This window comes from Perna viridis, chromosome 2 (genome assembly GCF_037379345.1).
Source record: "Perna viridis isolate PV_CMFRI_1.1 ecotype Kerala chromosome 2, ASM3737934v1, whole genome shotgun sequence".
In the NCBI taxonomy this organism is placed as follows: domain Eukaryota; kingdom Metazoa; phylum Mollusca; class Bivalvia; order Mytilida; family Mytilidae; genus Perna; species Perna viridis.
The window spans coordinates 64,558,095-64,580,959 of NC_142446.1; the positions used below are offsets into that span (position 1 = coordinate 64,558,095).

Sequence of the window (22,865 nt, forward strand, 5' to 3'; positions counted from 1 at the left end):
TCTGGTTAAGCTATTGTTATTGGTTATTTTTTGCCCATTCTTTAATCTCAATCATTGAAACGTTCAGCCGGAAAACCAAGCACGTTATGGTGGCGTCACATCTGTTTTGACGACATGTTTTTTTTTATGTGGTGTTTTGTTTTTCTGTTTTATAAAGTGTTTAAAGTGTTTTAATATGTTTCTTGGTTATTTTAAAACTTAAACTTGTTTAATGAAAATAAAACACGTCTGTAGGACATTTTTATGTACGAAATAGACGTAGCAAAATGTAAAAAGAATAAATAAAATATAACGAGAATAGGTATGGTGAATAGGTCAAGGAGACAACAACCCAACCTGGTTGTTGTTTTTGCCTACACAAACATATGACTCTTTCGTTCTAAAGTTCAGGGGGATATTCAATGTATCATAATGTCCTGGTAATATGTACAACAGCATGTCCTTATGACCTATTAAGTTGCATGTTTTGTGTAATAGTTTCCGAGAAGTTGCGCTTAAAAAGTATGAAGGACGGACAGGACTAAAACAGTAATTCCTGAACACCGCGAACACCAAGAGGACGACAAAGGTTTTGGCCGTTATGTCAGACTTTCTTGCAATGGACTATTTTCGTCATGACTGTGTTTTATTGGCATAGTTGCCCATAAAAATGTACATTATGCAAACCAAGAAAATTTAATATGTATTCACAAGTCGATAGTTACATGTACATACATATAACAACACACAAAAAATGGCTCACAGTCCAGACCAATTCTAACAGAAAATATAGCAAAGGATATTTAAAGATTTTTTTTATATCTCTTTTAAAGGAAATCTGTCTTTTCATGAACGATTTACTTGAATACAACATGTACATTTCTGGTGTCCAGGTAATTAATTTACAATTTACATTTTTATCTTTTATTGTCATGGAAATATAGGTAAAAATTAAGTACATATACGATAACCTACACTTTTTTTTTTGCAGAACGGCTATTGGTTCATTCCGTACATGTACATATATGTGCATGTGCATTGTACATACAGATATTTACACATGTGCATGTACATACAAGTACTTACACATGTGTTTGTACGTACAAGTACTGCACACATTATATCTTCTTTTAGAATTGTACAATTAGCAAACTTCCTTTTACCTGGTATTCTTTAGTACATGTCAAATCAAAAGTTAAAAAAAATATTTTGATAATATTTTTGCTGCTGGTAAACATGCAGTATTAAAACAGAACCGGATTCAGTTATATACTAGTAGTCTGGTTTTCAAAAACCCATCATTTAAAATCAAATAATAAAATCAAATGGATATGAGTATCATAACTAATGTTGCATTCGATTTTACATTTAATGTTTACCAATCACAACAACTGACAAATATACACTATACATGTACTTGATCATAAAGGAAACATACATATTGAAGGATGTGTAGAAAATATTGTAATTCATCCCTGAAACTTTCAATATTTGTTCCTGAAAAATAGATCTCTGTTTGAGGAACTTTTCAAGTTTTTCATTTGTGAATTTGCATTTTAAATTAGCACATTAGTACACTGTTTTACCATCGCTTTCCTCCTTTTTAAATCCGGGAAATCCTGCTTCAAAGCAGGTTTCTGAACCCATACAATAAAATAGCGCACTGCATTTTCAATCTGGTTTCGGTATTTAGAAAAATCGAGCACGAATTTAATATTTTCCCCCATTCTAAGCTGGTGGAAAAAATGCACGCCGGTAATTTTTTAACCACCGAGTGGTGATTAAATTTCTGCGGGAGTTTTCCTGCCATTTTACTTTTCCGAGATTTCTACAGATTACATGGGAAAACAGATTCTCCTCCAATGCTCTCGGGGATTAAAGATTTCTCCACTTTCGATTGTTAAATTTTAGATTTAACCCACTCGCTGAAGCTGAAATTTAAAATTTAATTTTCTCGATTGGAGAAATCTTGTAGTCCCTTCGAGGCTGAGGGAGATTTTATATGTAAACCACCGAAAATGACCTTTTTGTGTAATACTTGTGCCCGTATTAGATTTTATGTGTTGTTTTTATTAAATTTGATTTAATAAACATTTATTTGCATTTGAAATGTACAATTCCATTTCAGATTATTAACTAAACTTTGAATTTGCAGCCTCTATATGTACATACATGTACATGTATATTATCATACATAAGTGTTCTTTTCTTGACAATTAATTGTTTTATCATATTTCAGAATGATTACGATTAATATATTTGATTTGTAAATTAATAATTTTTGTCTTTATATCAGCAATCTAATTACTTCATTATTCTATATCACATAGATAATTAATACTACATTTAATTGCAGGTAAACTTGGTCGTAGTTGACTGAGTTAGTGAGCTGTTTTCATCCTTGTTTTTCACTTTGTATGTTTAGTGTTATTCTGATCAGAACACTTTAACCGGTCTTCTGTTTATCCTTTTTTTTGGAATACTTTTTGGCTATTTTTTATAAACCTCAAGGTTATAACCATATATAGACATGGTCAGTTTTTCTAATTTTAATATTAAGACATTTTGAGAAGTCTTATGTCAAATATCTAGTTCTATCTGGTTTTTGTATTTGCTTTATAAACTGCATTTTTAAAACTTGTATCAGTGCCTTTTTTTGGATCTGTTTGATAAACTACTATTTTCTGGAATATACTGCTACTGTGATTGTAAGTACTTATTTTGAACTTTTGTAACTTTTGTAACTTTATTGTAAAGTAATTTCTGGATTTTAATTTAGCAAGATAAATTCTTTATGTATTTCAATAGTAATGGCTAAAGTTCTTATATAGTACTTTGTATGAATTTTCCTACTGAATATAAAGTGTTAATGTTTAGTTAGTCTGAATTGTTTATTCTGTAAATGCTTGTTTTGTTCAACAGTAAGACGTAGGATTTATTTTATATAGGATTTGGATCTGTGTATTTAGAGATGTTGTAAATCCATGACGCATATATTACGCAAATTCATTTCGTCACATTGATGGTACGATATGTTTTATATTATTCATTATCTTATTGTTTTAAATGAATTTCGTATAACATGTATAATTGTAATATCAGAAGATCTGTAAATTTCCATTAGAATTTACAAGTATTTGTTGTAACTGAAATTATTTCATATTTCATTTTCAAAGTTATTAATTTGATATAGTTAATACCTAATGTCTATGTATTATGACAATATATGAATACATGCTTATATTTATATATATTTTGTTTCTTTGTAGATGGTGTTTGAATTTAGCATTCAATAAATAATTAAAGAATCCTAGAAACGACTTCCGTATTGTGTCTTACGATAGCCTGATACAAAATACTAATAGTAATCTCGCATTTTGAGAAGTTAATTGTCGTGTTTCGAATGTCTTGACAGCTAAATTGTAGGAACACAAAGTAGCAATCTATATGATATCCTAGGAACAAATTATGAGTTGTTGCGACGATACATGTACAACAAAAGTTTCATTTCAACACAACCTGTCTGACATGTACATGTATTTTTCTTTTTATAGTCGTACTTTTTTACCCATATGATGTGCCACAGACAGTCCGTACTCGTTGTTTTCTTGTTCTTTTTTGAATTCATCTGACATGACAAACCATTTCTGTGGATCAAAGTCTGTAATGCTTGGAAATTCAATTGGCTTTTCTGATTGCACCTTCAATAATCGTGTTTTCCATGCTTCTAGCATGGCTTTCCTCTGAGAGTCATCAGCAAAGCCCGGGGAAAACGAGCACTGGGGCTTTAGGACATCGAAGCCACAAAACCTTAATGTTCCATACTAAAAGTAAAACACAAAAATACGTTATTTCAACATAAGATCAAGCGGAGTCAATATCAGATTACTTTAAATGAGCAGAACTCTAAAACACACGGCACACCTGTCCCCTTTTTTCGGCGTCTCAAGTTCCATAATTTCCATAACTTGGGAACGAAAAACCAGAATGCATGGAAAACTAAGTGGAGTTTCCCTTTTATGAAGATGTTATTAGCTATCGTAGAACGGGTTGTAGGGCGGACAGCAGAAAGATAGTGGTATGGAAATGAAAAAAAAAAGGTACACGCACATGAAAATACAGCCTGTATGTGTACATTTATACATGTAAGTGAAAAGAACAAAATACGAGACACTACCGAGAATTTTCCTCGTTTCGCATCGAGTATACATAGAGGCTGTAATTCCACAAAAAAAATAATAAAAAATTGTTAAACTTTTCTAAACCTGACACTATTTTGATATGATTATAACATTTGAAGCGGGTATCTAAAAATCACTGTTTTGATTCTATGTGTCACATGGTGTTTATCGGAGTGCTTTATTTCTGACTCTCCGGTTACATACATGTAGTAATCTTGGGTAATAATTCGCGTAGCTTAAAAGGAGACTATGAATAAATGTTTTTTTTATATTGAGAGCTTTGACTATGTTTCTGAGTAAATATATTTGCATGAGAAAAAAAATCAGCCAAGAAAAAAAACCCACAAAAATGTAGTATCAGTTACATGTATGCGTCCATATACTACACAGAATCTGAGATACCATTTAGATTATTAGATCAAGATGTTGACCATACACTTGATTGTAATTCCGCTTTGCGACAAATGTATATTAATCATGGTATCCGTCTGTCCGTCTATCCGTCCTTAACTACTTTTCTGCAACTACTTTTCACAGCCACTTGATACGTGTATTTTGAAGTTTTGTGAAGAAGTTAATTTCGTTTATGTTGGCCAGTAGTTTACTTTTTGTATTGCATGATATGAAAACGTCCACCATTTTTAAACCTTAATTTGACTAGTTGTACCATCAGAATGAAGAAAATTGAGTTATAATTTCATTTAAAGGAACATTTCAAGGGCAGATAACTCTGTCAAAAACCTCATTTTTCGAACATTGTTGGAAATTCCAAGATTAAAGTTTGACTGTAGAATTCGTTTGGACAGGTGATCTGTTTACCTAGGATGTACATTCAAATCGATATAAATAGACATTGAAAAGTGTCTAGTTTACACAGTTTTTCCGTTTATGAAAGTTCGGTTTTGACAGATTTTACTGTAGTTAATCTACTCATGAGTTGTGTGTCGTTAAGACGTTACTTCGATTGAACAGTTTTACATCAAATTGAGGGTGAATCTCAAATTTAAATCCATTTTTATAGATATACATTTAAATCTAAGTAGCTTTAATGGTAAAAAATAGACCAAACGAAGTAATTTGAAATGAACCTTAAAGCTCTGCTGGTGAGCAGGATCATTCGAGCGCTTAAATATGATAACTATATGGATTTTAATACATCTCCCGCGATAGACCAATGGAAGGGTGCATCAACAACGTTTGCATTTTAAAAGGGTCGATGAGAACACATTTGTTTACCTAGAGTTTGTCCAGAGTCGAGCATTGTCTGTGATGTACTATTTTGGTCGGAATGAATATGGGTGGTGCCGATTAAAGGAACAACCATTCGATTTTTACTGGGGGGAGGGGGTTTGAAATATAATATCAAAAAGCTAGAATCAAGGGAAAAAAGATAGAGGATCAATTAATGAAATGATGCCCTATGTTTATTAGTATATGTTTCCAATAAGAGAGAAATGTGAAAATCGTAGGAAAAAGGCAGTAGAAAAAAGATGCCATCCTAGTGCCCACCCTAAATATCAGACTAACAGGTACAGGGCTTGAGTGCCGCCATTACTTGTAGATCCTCAGTCAAAAAAATATTTTTGTCAGAAGTGAGGAATACACAAAATTCCAATATTAAAGTCGACAATTTAAAAAAAAAATAAAAATAAAAAAGGATACCCTAATACGCTTCCGAATTTTTTTATATCATTTGGAGGTAAAATTCGACGATACGTGTAACTGATGTATTCGTAAAAGGTGATCGGATAGATTCGTAGTAATGTCTTAGCAAATCCAGACATGCAGTGAGAGTTCTCAAATAGCGATATAATTACCTTTCAGTGAAATTATATTGTCAGACCGGTCGGTGGAAACCTCAAGGTTAAATGTAAAAAATCGTTAAAACAGGATTTTAGGACAATTTTTGCCCATTTAATGGATCGTACTCGTGACTTAAAGTCCCTGTGATTCACATCGAAATTCGCAGAATTTCTTTTAGCTTTGCGAACCCGTTGTCATGGAAATAAAATATTTACCATAACTAACAAAAGATACATTCTACTGTTTCCAATGGACTCGTTACCATGTAAATGATAATGCAGACATTATACATTTTTGCCTTGGACAGTTTGGCAACTTCATCATAATAATCCAGCCAGCTCTTGTATGTAGTAACATTCGTACATGTACTCTGGTGTGATCACAACTTACCCTACCGGTGCACCTGGTCCATGTTCCCAGTTTTTAGTGGAGTCCGAGTTGCTCAATGAGTCTTAATGCTTTGTATATTTTATTTTAGTTACTTTATTTTCTTTGTTGTGTGTGTCTGTTTTTAATGTCTGGTCTTTTCCTCAAATTACAATCTGTTGATTCCGCTAGAGTCTTAGTTCTCTTGATTCCTAGTTTTAAATATCCAGTCTGTATATATTAACATTTCACCCCTTGGTGGAAATAAATATTATTTGCAGTTTGGGTATGGGGTATTTTATATACCTCAAAATTCATATTTTCGGTTTTTTTGCAATGGTAACCGTTTTCAAAATAAGAAAAAAGTGTCAATTTTTCTCTTATACAATAGATAAATTTAATTTTATATCTTGTAAAATTAAAATAAAATGTTTATCTCTGCAGATGCATTTTGGTTTGTAGTTGCATATTGAAAATTCACTTAAAAAAGCATTCAAATTTTCTTATACATGTAATACCAAACTGACCATTTTTGAAAGGTAAATCTTTTTGATCAAGGATAATAACATCTGTTACTGTATTACATCAATGCAGAACAATTGTATGTGACATTAAAATGTAGGTGTTGCTAAATGCAGACCAAATTTATCAAATAAAATCATTAATGGTTTCCATGGTAACAGAACAATTGAAAATGGCCTGGAATGTCCATTATTTAGTAGTAGAGTCAAATTGCTTGTTTTCCAAGCCAGGTAGAACTCCTAACGTCAAATAATTAATATCGGACAATTGAGTTTTTCACTTTTTGCCTTATGTTTTTTACGGAAAAATGTTCCTAACTCCATTTTCAACTGGTGTACAATTTATCCCTTTTTTATCCAAGACTTGACTTTTTATGAACAACTCGGCGGGTATTTCTAGAAAAGCAAAGGACGCTTACCCTACCGAGCACATGGTCCATGCTCCCAGTTTTTAGTGGAGTCCGGATTGCTCATTTACTTCTGTTACTCTGTATGTATTATTTTGATTGCTTTATGTTCTTTGTTGCGCTTGTCTGTTTTTCAAGTCTGTGTCCTTTGATTTCCGCTAGAATCTTGGTTCACTTGATTACTCTTTCAAAAATATAATTTACATAATGATGTAATACGACTATCTTTAAGGATGGTCTTAAGGTAGCCTTGTTGTGCAACTTTTTGCTTCGTCACATGAAGGTCATACGACCTTCCTTTATCGAAGGACATTTTCGTTAATTAACAAATCCCAGGTGCCAAACTGTTTATCACACATTTCTTGTGTGAATTATTTAATCTATTTCACAGTTTTTTTTAAAACTACTATTTAATTAATTTACAGTTTTAAGCACTCTAATTTACGGACTTGAACTATTCGAAGTAATTAACATTTTAAAAAAATTGTGTGCATTTCTCACTAAATTGATACGCTCATTCATACATCTTTCGACCTACGACCTTGAAATTTAATAGTGTTCAAGGTCTTAATGCATGTTGTACCTACTCTGTGTCAAAACCCATTGAAGCATGCCGATACTATAGTGTCCATAAACATATAACATACGGTATAAAATATGAATTCCTCACTAAACTGATGGTACTATCTATTAATGCACAGGAGCTAATTCTCGCTATCAAATATGAAGCCCGACTAGTATATAAACATAAAAAGGGTGATCCCAGATTAGGGCGTGCCGAGCAAACCCGATTTAACCCGATTTGTCTAGTGATGTCAAAGGTCACAGTAGTTTACGTTCGGTCTAAGCGATTGTAGATATATGTAGTTAGGATGAACAAATCATTGTTTTGGTTTGATGGTGATACTTGTGTATATTTATTAGATTCATTATCTGTCAAGTAACCGCAGAGCAATAATTATAGTAATATAATCAATTTTCTTTGAAAAAATGAACTGAATTGCGACATTCCCTACTCAGGGATCACCCATTTCGTGTTTATATACTAGTCGGGCTGTAAGTGTGATAGTGTGAGCAGGTCCCTGTGAAATGCTAAACCACAAAACAAAAACATTCAGATCAAAATCATAATAAAAATTCCATATATTTCATATTTTATAAATGTGTAATGAAAGTTTCATTTAATTCCATTCAGTTGTGTAGGTGAAGTTGCGGAAAAGATATGTACCCTCTATTCATCAAAGACAAAGTCCATGTTTTACTACTGAACCCCCTCCCCAAACAAAAATACGAAAGACTTAGACAGTTTTTTTGGGTTTTTTTTTTTTTCGCGTTATTATCGCGAGCGCGAAATAACGCGAATTATTACGCATTCATAATTAAAAGACACGTGCTAAAAATTACCTTAAATTTTTATTCAGTGGAGTAGGGATAATCGCGAATAAGAAGATGGGTAACCCCCATATTCATCAACGTAAAACAAACTCAATGTTTTTTTCAATCCCCCCTATAAACAAAAGAGAAAGAAAAAAAGAAAAAAAAGGCTGGAGTCAAAATAATTTCTCAATTTGTAAAAAAAAATGTAAATCCCTTTGAAAACCAAATGATCCTCCCCTAAGGTAAACACTTGTAAATATTATATATAGTATCTCCTTTTTACTTCCTGTTGGATGCATGAAAAGGGGTCCAGATTTACGGTTTTTATACGTTTATATCTCGTAAGCGCAACTCTTCCTCGAGCGTACAGTTCATTTTAATGAAATTTTACACAAGAAATAGATATCAAACGTAGATGTAGAAAAATATAGACGGTTATACTCAAATATCTGCAAGGAGAGAAAATCTAGATTAAAATAATTTTATTTACATATACAGAGTTCAAGAAATAGGAATAAATTTTTATGGACAGCACAGTGATATTTCATAAATGTAAATTTTGGCAATTGTAAAATAAATCGAACACTTACTTGTATCGGCCAGAGAACAGTATTCAGGTCACCAATCAAACCAAATGGAGAAAAGAGTCCACCTGGGGATCCTGTGGTTAGAGATAACATGGCTTTCTTACCCTATAAGAAAACAAGACTACTATCTTTTAAAAAAAGATAGCCGACGCAGTAAAATTTGTTCTTTTTACTTACAATTTTCTACATTCAATTCAGAAAAATAACACATGGCACGCAATTTCAATTTTCAATACGCCCCTGAATCAGTATTTGGCTAATCGGGAAACAGAAATGCGATCAGTTGACTTGCGTTTCCATGGAAGAGCGTCTTTAAGGTCAAAGGGTAAAGAGCGAAACTATACCGACTGCGTCGGAAGAAGTCCAGCAAATGCAGTGGTTCAAACGTGTTCTTGTTTATAATGTATACTACATGTAGCAAGATTTGTTGAATGATTTCATTGTTAAATGAAAAGTAATAGAAGTTTATCGGACTTTTAAAGTGTCAGACTCTGTAAGAATCAGGCAGTGGGTAAAACATGTTATGAAAAAAACTACCATTCTGAAAGTGTTATTTTACCATTTGCACCATCTGAATCAAGGGAAAAAGACACGATTTTCCATTTCATTTTGGCAAATTGTGTTATAATTTTACTGCAATGCACTAAAAATGAGCATTTCAAGAGCAGATATCTCAGGTTTTTTTTCTAACATTCCATTGAAAAAGTTCTAAACAAACTTTTTTTTCTCTTTGGCATGAGTATTTATAAGCTGTCGTATATATGACCGACAAAAGCTGTCGTATATATGACCGACAATTCAATTCTCAAATTTTTAAACTGTATATTTAGAATTCAAGCGAGTGTAATAAATATTTTTAAATACGCGAAAACCAAAATCAGACACAATAGCAATCATAATTGCACGCTATGACTGTTCTCTCTTGCATAAAATGGTAGCCATACCTTCAGCAAACCATTATCCATTATCTGTGGAAACTTGAATGCAAACTCTGTAATCAAAACACGATCGAACCAGCCTTTTAAAATGGCGGGAACAGAAAGCCATTGCATTGGAAACTGGAAGATGATCAAATCTGCAGCCTTAACTTTGTCAATTTCAGCAGTGACGTCATCTGACAAGTTGTTCGTAAGATAAGCATTTCCAATTTCTCTGACGTAATTGAAGTTTTCTGAATCTTGTAGTTTTCCTTGAGGTAAATAAAATATCGAAAATCAGAGAATGATACTCGTCGAGAAACAACCAAAAACAACAAATAACGCATGTAGCAACTGAAAGCAAAAACGTTATGGATTTTATGGGATAAAGCACCCCAATATTAATCGGTTTACGAGTCGGTATCTACATGTACATGTATGGGAAAACGGACAAAACTCATGATATTACCAATTTCTGGAATATATATAAAATACACATATTAATTATGGACTCTTAACGAAGTCAATACGTTATGTATGGACCAGTTCAGATTATATAGGCCAAGGACGAAGTCCGACGTCATTATGATCTAACAGATCTATGTATGATAATATGATTAAACCGCTTTTGGAATTCTTGGACCTCCCTACCATTAAGCTTTCTTTCTTCCTCTTCGTATTCTTTTCAAATATCAGTCTGTTTAAGAATCAGAAACTGGGTGAAATAACCCACCACTTTGATAGTGTAATTAAACTATTTGTACCTACGACTCAGAGAATAAAGTTAAATTAAAATGTAATTGAAATGTGTTGCTAATGAAAATTTCAGTGCCACAAAACTGTTAAAAATCTCAATTTTATAACGCATATGTAGTCATAAAAAATTTCCAAACATCTCAGGCGACGCTGAGTCCAAATATTAGTTATAATAGAGAATTCTTCCTTGAGGGAGTACGTGGTTACCATGGTTTGTTTTGGACACTAATGTTTCATATTGTTCACATATTGCCTGATTCTTACAAGTATTTGTATTTATTAGATGCAGTCAGTGAAAGGCGCATGCAAAATTTTAATTTAAAACATAATCACTGATTAGAGATAACAAACTCGTCTTTTCTAAAATATTAGTGTTGTTTTGAAATTTACCGAAATGGTAAGTATGAAAAGAAGTTTATAGAAAGCACTAGCAGCTTTTACAATGAAGAGAAATAACTCTTTAATCTGTTCATAACTATGTTAATTTGTACGGGAACATTGAACACATACTCTAGGTCATCGGACTGATATAGAAAAATTCTTGCTCCCGCTAACATAATTGTGAGTTAAACATTCATTTCGGGGATTTGATATATCGCATCTACCCAAAAGAACTTGAGATAAAGGATACTACAGACAATGTTAAGTTTAGCCTCATATCTTGACCTACACTTAGAAATCGATAGTAAAGGAAAACTATTGACCAAACTTTACGACAAATGTGATGACTTTTCATTCAGAATTGTCAACTTTCCTTTCATCTGTGGCAACATCCCTTCGGCTCCTGCGTATGGAGTGTTCATATCACAACTCATACGTTATGCCAGAGCTTGCCGAAACTACGTAGACTTTTTGTATCGCGCTAGAACTCTAACAAATAGGCTTCTGGAACAGGGTTATGTTGCTACAAGATTGAAGTCATCACTACAGAAGTTTTATGGTCGTCATCATGAACTCGTGGATCGTTATGGTGTATCCATCAGCACCATGAAAACTGATTTATTCAACGGGTCATAGTTTTCCTTTCCTCGTTTGTCTACCCCGGACGTGACTTTTTATGAGCAACTCGGCGGGTGTTTCTAGAAAAGCAGAGGACGCTTACCCTACCGGTGCACCTGGTCCTTGCTCCCAGTTTTTAGTGGAGTCCTAGTTGCTCATTTACTTTTGTTACTTTGTATGTATAATTTTAGTTACTTTATGTTCTTTGTTGTGTATGTCTGTTTTCCATGTCTGGTCTTTGTCCCTGGATTACATTCTTTTGATTACCGCTATAACCTTGGTTCCCTTGATTACTCTTTCGAACGAAACCTTACATTTTAAGGAAAATCCGTTTTTCAGACGCAGTCGGTATAGTTTCGCTTTTTACCCTTTAACTTAAAGCTCTTCTATGGAAACGCAAATCACCTGATCGCAATTATGTTTCCCGATTCGTCAAACGTAGTGGCGTTCGAAAAAACTGTATCGAAATTTTTTTTAAATTGCGTTCGAAAAAACAATCGCAAATTTGAAATTGCGCGCCATGATTATTTTCTTGAAAGAAATGTAGAAACTTAAAAAAGAACAAAATTTTACGTGTCTCTACTTTCGAAGTTTTATAAAAAAAAATATATTGTATTACGATACATCATGTCTGAACTTAACTTTCGTGTTTCAGTCTGAAAAGATTTTGTTGAGAGTACCTTTTAATTTTATCCGTAACCGATAGTATTATGGATGGATAGACGGACAGACGATCACGAGAACGGCTTTGAAGTCATACGTCATGCAAAGCTTGTATGTAAGACAGCAATACACATCAAAATATCCAAAATGGAATAAAAAATAAGGAAAACGTTAAAGAAAAAAGTAAGTAAAAAATGTCAAAATATTTGTAATTATAAAATAATTTTACATGAAAATGTCGGGAGCAATGCAATAGTAAATATGCATGCATGAAATAAGCGCACTTTATAATTATTTTATGTGCGATATAAATTTGTGTGCGTAAATGTACAAATATGAGATGATGAGCGCACGAAATATTAGTTGTGAAAAACAGTTTTTTTTCGTATGCATGATTTTTTTCTCCTTGTATTTCCCTATTAGGAGGCAGAATAAACCTGTCCTTCCTTTATGTATTTTTTTTAAGGAATTGACGCAAAATAGCATTACATGTATCATGTCCTAATCAACAAGCTTGTTTGGGTTTAATTTAGTTTAGTTTAAAAATATTTTATTGCTTATAACGTAGTGGATCTGACACAAGTTACACCTACTTACATGCATGTAGCCTTCTCCGATGCAACATATTTAACCATGATACGAGCATGACAAACAAGTACAAATGTGTAAGTATTGTATCAACAGAAGGAAGGATGCACGAAAAATAAAACGAAGTACATCCCTCGGTGTATAATCGGTGTATAATTACGGTTCTAATATGACGTGCTCCAAAGCTTTTTGGACCACAGCCATGGTAAAAGCAGTGATAAATTCAGGCACTGGCCAACATTTCGGGCAACAAATAGGCTGTGTCTATTCAAAAGTATGAAGAAACTAGTTTTACCAGAATCGAAACAGAAACTCCATTTCATCATTGTTTAATGCCTTGCTATCACTCGGGGTAAAACAATGCTACATATATGGCCAGCCCGTGGTAAAACAATGATAAAATTGAGTTACCTACATTTATTTATCTCAATTAAGTTTAAATATGTATAAGAATCAGACAAAATGGGAAATATCAGAAACATGCATGTCAAAAACCCAAAGATCTGACAATATAATTTTACTCATGGATGCTTTCTCTATTTGAAAAGACCATTATTTGATCTCTGCATCATTGGATTTGCTCAGAATTTTTTTCAATAGAATCTTAGAAAAATGAGGTTTTTGACAGAGTTATCTTCCCTTGAAATGTTCATTTTCAGTACATTTCAATGAAATTGTAACTCAATGGGCCAGCTTGATATACAAAATTTCTTGATATTCTGATGGTACAGATAATCAAATTACACTTCCAAAATGGTGGGGTTTTTATACCATGTTTCACCTACTGCCTGATTCTTACAGGGACTGACACATAATAATACTCATTATCCTTTAAAATCAAAAATAGTATCCACAATAATCAAATCAACAAAAATGAAGAAATGAGGGAAAACAGAAAACAGGCAACATGAACAAGACGACAAACAACTGCCATTTCACATTTCAAAAAAGTTTTTTTTTTGAAGTATAAAATTTCTATATAGAAAAATTACTTACCCTTAATGTCAGACCTGCTGATTGTAGGCCGGAATTTTTGCTGATATAGATCCGAAATAAGGACATTATAACCCTGTTCCTTCAGTGTTAACTCTGCTATATCATGCAAAGCCTTATTAAACGAAGTTTGTTCTTCGTGAGCTAGCACTAATAATATCGTCCTTCCAGCCATGATTGTTTACTTAGTATTGTCGAACCGTATCAGTTTCTTACTTAACACGCCTGCGTATTGAGATATAACAATAAGAACCCCACTAAGAAGAAGAGTCCAACACGAGTGCAATAGGTTTCTAACGTTTTACAGTCTGGTTATATCCATTGTTAAGCTTGATAAAGCGTTAAACTCTGAAATAAGTGATTAGATTGTATATCACATGTACAAGCTTACTATATCCAAAACGCAAGTATAATACTACTTTCTTAAAGGATTAAAATCTTTACATTTCAACAATAATACTATTAATTTACCTGCCTATAGGTTACAAACATTGCTCGTGACGTTCGCTGATAACCAAAATGTGTTAAAAACTTATTAATAAATAAGTGACTAAACTTATCGCAGGCCGAGCCAATTTACACCTGTGTTATATAATATAGAAGAGATAATATATGGAATACAGTGAAATCTGTCTAACCAGACACTTTTTTTCAAGATAAGTTAAAATGTCTAAATCGAACAAATTTTACTATCAAAAATGGGTTTAATTCAATTTAGATTGAAGGAGATTTCACTAAACTATAATTAGCAACATGCTTTCTCATTGCTTTGTTCCCTTTTATCAAACCAGTTTATTTGTATAACCTGTTCAAAAATTAGAAATATTCCTTAAATTGCCAAAGTCAGAAATAATTAGGGCAGTTCTTAATTTGATTGTTCTCTGTTGTGAGGACATATAGAAGCGTATTAGAGTCACCTATATTGTTTGCGTTATTAAAGCATTTTAGCGAGCGATCTAACGTAAATAGTTCCAAGGCGAATTCCTAATTTGCTCATCAAATTGACAGAGTGTATGACTACGATTCCGGCAAATTTTTCGAAAAAAAATCTCCTTTCTGCATCCGAGGTTTTATTCTAGTATTACAGAAATGACCGAGAAATTCTGATTGGTCACAGGAAAAAGAATGACTTTATATTTCTAGACCGGCGACGGAATGCAGAATCAATCACTACATGAAAGGTGGGTTTTATATAGCTTGATCACCCTGTCTCTATTCGTTATCAATATATAGCCTGGTTTTATTCCACAGAACGTTTTTAATAAAAGGACTAGAACAACAGGTTTCGAACGAGTGGGAATTTCGAACTTTACTATAATTCTTCTACCTTTGACGTCACGAAAGTAAGCGTTATTTAATTATCAAGAGGGCTTGCTATATCTTGCAGTTAGATGCTTTACTGGTAAACTTGGGAGAAGATAAGTATCATGGTGATATTCAACTCTTGATAATAAATCTTCTCTGCAGTACTCTTCATGCACTCATCTGATTGAATTTTACTTTGCATATGAAATAAAGACCTTTGTGGAGCGCAGTATGATACGACCACAGTATGTTGAATCTGTTCACTTTGGGAAAGTGTGGGCAGATATTAGTATTGAAACCTTTTCAGCATAAGTACGTATTGTTCATTATGGACACATCAACTGGTTTGGACACAATATATAATACTAGTAGCACAAAATTTGAAATTCAATAAAAAGTGAGAAAAAAATTCTGTTTAAAGACTGCTATCAAAGATATTTGCCGCCTTCTATTCCTGTAACTAAATAACACAAGAAAAAAATTCTTAAGGAAATGTTAAAATCGAAACAAAAATTTAAAAAGGGATATTTTTTTTTGGGGGGGGGGTGGGGGTATATGACTGGAAAATGTAGACAGGAACCTTCACAAAGAGTCCAATAAAAATATTTTGGGGGCGTTGTCCTATATGGTCTGTGATACATGTACCTTGAAAACCGTAAGTGATATCTGAAGTCTGTTTGTAAACTGCAGGCAGGTATTATCATAATGAATTCAAAAGACAAATTCAAAATTGGACCAAAAATAGAAAAAAAGGTAAGTGTTTTGGGCGTGGCCCCTTTGACCTTTATTAATTAATACTGTGGATTAAGGAAGAAACATAACTTCGTGGATTCTTGAATTCGTGGTTTTGAGGTTTTCAGTATATACAGAGAACTCCTTGTGTTCGGAATCAAATTCATAGTTTGGTCTACCCACGAAAACCATGAAAATTGGTCCCTAACGAACAATTATACTTTCACAGTAATTGATAAATGCAGACAGTGATTTTCATAAGCATTTTAATACAAAACAGTTAAAATAGGGCCAAAAATAAAAAAAAAGGTATAGATTTTTATAGCGTGGCCAAATTGTTTACTCCTTTAACTTAAAAACGGTTAAAGAAGTCCACTTTATGAACAGCTTTTAATACAAACAGAATTTCAGAAGAAACACATTGACATTTGAATCACTAAAAACGAAATAGCAAGCAACTTTTTTGGGGGGCTCACCTTGCAGTAAGCCATGTCAGCTATTGTCGTCCGTCGTCATCATCGTTTGCAATTTTTCAAACGTCTTCTCTGAATGGATTTAGATGAAACTTAGCATGATTGTTTTTAGGATATCCTGTAGAAGATACATTCTTTGATTTTTGATCCTTCGAAAAACATGCACGGCTGTCGTTACTAAAAAAGGAACAAAGGGGTCATACAACAGTTTTTCGCATATATCTTAAAAAAAAACATTAGGTTAAGGTAAATTCTGGCAGAGTAAAAGAGATTAGCTACCTGTGTGCTGATTTTCGTGAAAATCTGTCAATTGCTGTTTGAGTTATTACTCTTTTTAGGCATTTTTGGCTATTTTTGATATTATTATTTCATAAATCTTTTTCTCTGAAACTACTATTCAGAATCAAATGAAACTTTGTATGACTGTTTCTTAGAGTAATCTTCACAAACTGATCGTTCAAAATATTTGAAACGTCGAAAAACATAGCTGCTCTTACTAAAAATAGAATATAACGGTGAAAAAAAAGTTTTTTGCAGATGACTCAAAAACAGTTGAATCTAGCAAAATTCTGATGAAAAGTATTATTGTTCATCATCAGAAGACGTACCTTGTCGAAATTTAAAAAATGATTCATCGCGCGATGCAGGAGTGCCCTGAAACAGATTTTTTTGTCGTTTTTTTTTTCACGTGTACAACCTTTTTTAATCACTGAAACCATTTGACAAACTTTAATGAAAGTTGGCATAATTGTTTCGTGGGGTTTCCTGCACAAACTGACTGTTTGAAAGTTTTCATTGGTCGAAAAACATGGACGGCATTACTAAAATAGAACATAGGGGTGAAAATGTATTTTGTACTATTTTTTTCTTCATATATAAAGAAGAATAACGAAGATGAAATCTACTCATAAGATAAACATTATACTCTGATTTTACTGGTAGTATTGAATTGTCTTTATACGGACTTTTTCAAAATGGCTGCCATATTGCGACCGGTTGCTCGGACTCCAATTATTTTTGGTTTCTTTACGAAACGTGGTATTTTAAATTGGCTGATAAAACTTCAGTTAAATGTGAGTTTTGCTCAATACCAGGATAAATGTGCAAATGAATTGCGAAAATTTAATTCTACAGATCCGAAAAAATTTTGCAAATTGTTGAATCGATTTAATAATTATAGAAAACATTCACCAGCTATTCCTCTTGACGTTCTTTATGATTATTTCAAGAATTTAAATGCCGATGAATCAAATGATGCATCGTTTGATTTAGATGATGAGGATATTAATCTTTCGGCCTCTGATCAAGAGGTAGCTAATAATATTCTCAATGCTCCGATCTGTGAAAACGAAGTCTTGAGAGCAATCTCAAATCTTAAAAATAACAAAGCACCCGGTATAGATGAAATTATTAATGAATACTTGAAAAATATACCATTAGATCATACTGGTACATTTTATAAATGATTCAATGTTATATTAGACAGCGGAATTGTACCGGAGAACTGGCTTGTTGGAATTATTAAACCAATATATAGGAATAAGGGGGATGTAAACGACCCTGATAATTATAGAGCTATCACACTTATTAGTTGTCTGGGTAAGTTGTTTACTTCCATTATAAATGAAAGACTAACAGATCTTTCAAATGAGATAAGTCTGATTTCAAAGAATCAAGCTGGATTCAGGAAAGGCCATTCAACTGCTGATAACATATTTGTCTTATATGCTTTGATTTCATTATATCTATCAAGCGGAAAAAAGCTCTTCTGTACCTTTATAGATTTTAGAAAGGCTTTTGATACGGTTTGGCGCACCGGACTATGGACTAAACTTAGGCGTAGTAATATTAGTGGTAAATGTTCTGATGTCATTTTTAATATGTATAACAATATTAGATCATGCGTTCAATACCGAAACGATCGTTCAGAATTCTTTCCTTGTTTGATAGGAGTCCGTCAAGGAGAAAACTTGCCGCCTTTTCTTTTCTCTATTTTCCTGAACGACTTGGAAGAATTCTTTAGGAATGCTGATGGTCGACCATTAGACTTTATTCTAGATAAATCTCATGATGCCCTGCAGATATATTTAGAGATTTTTGCACTGTTGTATGCGGATGATACTGTTGTTTTTGCAGAAACGAGCAACAGCATGCAGTAATCGTTAGACATATTTTCGGCATATTGTGATACATGGAAATTATCGGTTAATACTAACAAGACTAAAGTTATGATATTTTGCAAACGCAAACCACGGCGACTGCCAGAGTTTAAACTTAATGATGCATCACTTGAAATTGTCGACATTTATAATTATTGAGGATTATTGCTTAAGTATAAGGGCTCATTCACTGATGCCAAAAGTAAATTGGTTGAACAAGCTGAAAAGGCATTATTTGCCGTTTACACTAAAATTCGAAACTTGAATTTACCTATCGATATTCAATTAAAGCTTTTTGATTTTATGATTGCTCCTATTTTATTATATGGATCTGAAATTTGGGGATTCGAAAACACAAATTCCATAGAAAAGGTTCACTTGAAATTTTGCAAGCGCATTCTTAATGTTAGAAAAAGTACGCCGAACTTCATGGTGTATGGAGAACTTGGGCGATTCCCTTTAGACATAGATATAAAGCTGAGGATGGTGTCATTTTACTCTCGCCTCCTCAAAAACGAAAATAAACTAAGTTGTATTGTATTTAAACTTATGTTTAATTTACATTTTGATAATGTTTGTAATTTTAAGTGGATCTCGTTCCTGAAGTCAATATTTGATTCATGTGGATTAAGCTATATATTCACCGATCAACAATTTATAGATTTTTCTTTATACAAACAACTAATTAAGCAGATATTGCAAGATCAATTCGTTCAAAAATGGCATAGTGACATTGATAACTCCAATAGAGGATCTTTCTATGAGTTATTTAAGCAAAACTTTGGTCTTGAAACTTACTTACTTCGTTTACTCGAGAAATCCCGAATCTGGATAACCAAATTTAGATAATCCAATATAAAATTTCCTATAGAAACAGGACGATGGCACAATATACCTAGATATGAACGAATATGTAGCTTATGCAACGAAGGTTTATTAGGATCCAATTTCTAAATGCACTTTGAAGTTGGCCAAGTACCATTCAAATTTTTTTTTTTACTTTATGCTTAGACATCTGATATTTGGTACTGGGTTATATTTTCTCAAGGCAAGGCGTCTCTACTAGAGTGGTTGACATTTGAACTTGACCTTTGACCTCATAGTCAAATAACATATCAATTTTTGACTTAGTGTAAATGAGGACAGATGTCATATGACTGATACTAAATTGTTTTTATGAATTTCTGTATTTTGAGAAATTCAATTAGACCCAACAATAATATTTCTTGTTTATTATCAACTCTTGACATTATATCTCATTTCCATTTTTTAGCTCATGTTTTACTGAAATGCACATCTTCTTATCAAAATGTCCCAGGATTACATTCTTTTGATTTCCGCTAGAATCATGATTACTCTTTTAAACATGAACATGTTGGTTCTTGTTTACCGAACATTTCAAAATGTTTTATAATGTTATTGTTTAAAACGATGTCATAATACTGTGACTTACTAGAAACATTATTAATGGATAACTAGAGGCTAGAGAGCCTGTATTGCTTGTCTGGTTTACCATTTGCTTATAAGAAAAAAATGACAATGAGACAGGCCAAGTTAAAATTAACTGAATAGTAAAATGCAAGAAATGCTTATAATAGCATTTTATGACCTGAACCAGAATTTTCCTGAAGGCAACAGTTTTTGAATTATCTCTGACCCCTATGTTCCATTTTTAGTATAGGCAGCCATATACATTTTAATGGATTAAAAACACAAGTCATTTCGAGCACAATAGACTACAGAATCAATATGCTTTATTTCTATTAACTGATCTTAATGGTTTTAGAGAAGAAGATTTTCAAGTTGCAATTGTAAATGTGAAAAAAATTAAGAATTGTTTCAGGAGCCACAACTCCTACATTAGTAGACGAATCGTTCCGAAAATGTAGGTATTGGTCGGTGTGATCATGTTGAACTATATAACCCACAAAAATTTTACTAAAGGCAACAAATTTTAAGTAACTTGCAAAAACTGCACCCCCGACCCATATGATCTATTTTTAATAAGAGCAGCCATTTTGTTTCACAAATTAAAAGTTCCGACAGACATACTGTGTTGGATACCCCAAGGAACAAATATGCCTATTTTCATTGAACTATGTTCAATGGTTTAAGAGAAAAAGATTTACGAAATTGTACATGCAAAAACTGGCAAATTCTGTTTCGGGGCTGTTACTGCTAAATCAAATGATAAACTGTTTTGAAAATTTCGACATGTCTGTCTCATGATGCTGATCGATATTACTCTGAAAGAATTTACTTAGGGCAACAACCTTTGGGTTGTTTGCAAAAAATTGCCTTCTGACCCCTATGTTCTTTTTTCTTTAGCAGGGGTTATGTTTTTTTTAATGGATCAATAATCCCAACATTCATTTTGTGTGGAATACCCTACAAAACAATTATGCAAATTTTCAATGAATTCTATAAAATTGTTTTTGAGAGAATGTTTTCAAAGTTGTACATACAAAAAATGCCAAAAAAACTGTTATAGGGGTCATAACTCCTACATCAGTTGTAAATATCGTTTGCAGAATTTTGGGATAGGTCTGTCTCTTAATCCTGAAAAATATTATCCCCTGCCAGAATTTCGCTATAGGCAATGGTTTTTGAGTTATTAAAAAAAAAATGCCTTTAGACACCTATGCTCTATTTCTAGTAACGGCGACTGTATTTTTTTTCACGGGTCATAAATCCCAACGGTCATTTTGTGCACAATTATATAGAGGGGGAGAATTTCTAAATTTTTTCTATGATGACGGACGCCAAGTGATGGCATAAACTTATTTGGCCTTTGACCAGGTGAGCTAAGAATATGTTTGTTTACTGACCTGTTACCCTACATCTATTACTTGTAGCTGTCTAGAAACCATTAGAGAACCAAACATGGGTAACCTAAAATTATACATTTTATCTTGTTGTTTAAGAAATAATTGCATAATAGTAAAATTTTAACTACTTTTATAGTCAACAAGTTTACATGACCTTTCTACTTATTATTGCCCATACATGAGATCAGAGGTAAACTTTAACACAGTCAATTGAATGTAAAATATAGGTTGCAGATACTATCCTTCGTTTGGATGCTGATTCAATATCCTTGATGCATCAGTATATAACTTCAGTTATATGTTCCTGCCTTTTATATTTAATGAGGTATGGTACCAAAAGTACTAAATCGTGATGTTTTTACAAAAAAAAATAAGTTTTTTGTCTTCTTTGACATATTCCTTTATATATTTTCCCTATATTCAACTATGCTGGAACACAGACAAAAACATGTAGGTAGGTTTATAAGAGAAATACATGTAGAGGGACCTAGATAAAAAGGAATTAGAGCGTTAAATCATGTATAGAAAAGATTGCAACAAAAATAAAATTTAAAAAAGATTTTTGAAAATGATTTTATAGGCATTAGAAAAGATAGCAACAAAATAAAATTAGAAGGACATAAAGTTCAGTCAGGTGTGAACACTCCCATAGACATTGACCTCTTGGAGAAGGAACTTATAAGGCACCCTGACAATGATTTTAAGACTTATCTTATTTCGGGTCGGCGCAAATGTTTTGATTGTTGATTGTCTCTACTTCCTACTAAGTCGCTAGAGTGTAAAAATCTCAGGTCTGCTATGCTGAATAAGCAAGCAGTAACTGGTTTAATTAATACCGAGTTAAGTAGAGGATATTTAGTTGGACCATTTTCTTCTATTCCGTTTTCTAAATCCTATAGGTGTAGCGGAAAGTAAATACAGCAAAGAACAACGTTTAATAGTTGATCTGTCAGCTCCTCACGATGATATTGACAACTCCAGTCTGAATGATTTAATAAGTAAAGAAAATTTTTTCACTCAACTATGTCAAGCTGGATGATGCTATTAGAATTATTAAGAATATTGGTGTAGGGGCGTTGCTTGTAAAAACTGATATCACAGATGCCTTCAAAATTATTCCGTTAGCACCCGATATGTGGCCGTATCATTGCATTAAATGGGAGGGAAGCTATTATTATTTCAATCGTTTAGTTTTTGGGAGTCGTTCTAGCCCCAAAATATTTGATACCTT

At 32.8% G+C, this 22,865-nt stretch overlaps 1 protein-coding gene across 1 annotated transcript; it reads right to left on the reverse strand.

Annotated features, from left to right (window-relative positions):
- Positions 1 to 669: 669 nt before the first annotated feature.
- LOC148626473 (NAD(P)H dehydrogenase [quinone] 1-like) lies at positions 670 to 14,602 on the reverse strand. The gene is made up of 4 exons (XM_088570512.1): positions 14,141 to 14,602; positions 10,166 to 10,410; positions 9,225 to 9,326; positions 670 to 3,803 (listed from the first exon to the last, which is right to left on the reverse strand). The coding sequence occupies exons 1-4, from the start codon at positions 14,310 to 14,312 to the stop codon at positions 3,528 to 3,530; spliced, it is 795 nt and encodes a 264-aa protein (XP_088426638.1). The 5' UTR covers positions 14,313 to 14,602; the 3' UTR covers positions 670 to 3,527.
- Positions 14,603 to 22,865: the final 8,263 nt, after the last annotated feature.

Excerpts from the sequence above, each read along its gene's own strand:
- LOC148626473 (XM_088570512.1), bottom strand. The coding sequence starts at position 14,312 with ATGGCTGGAAGGACGATATTATTAGTGCTAGCTCACGAAGAACAAACT. Across the intron at positions 10,411-14,140 it reads CAGCAGGTCTGACATTAAGG|GAAAACTACAAGATTCAGAA; the intron begins GTAAGTAATTTT and ends ATTTACCTCAAG. Across the intron at positions 3,804-9,224 it reads CTGTTCTCTGGCCGATACAA|TATGGAACATTAAGGTTTTG; the intron begins GTAAGTGTTCGA and ends TTTTACTTTTAG.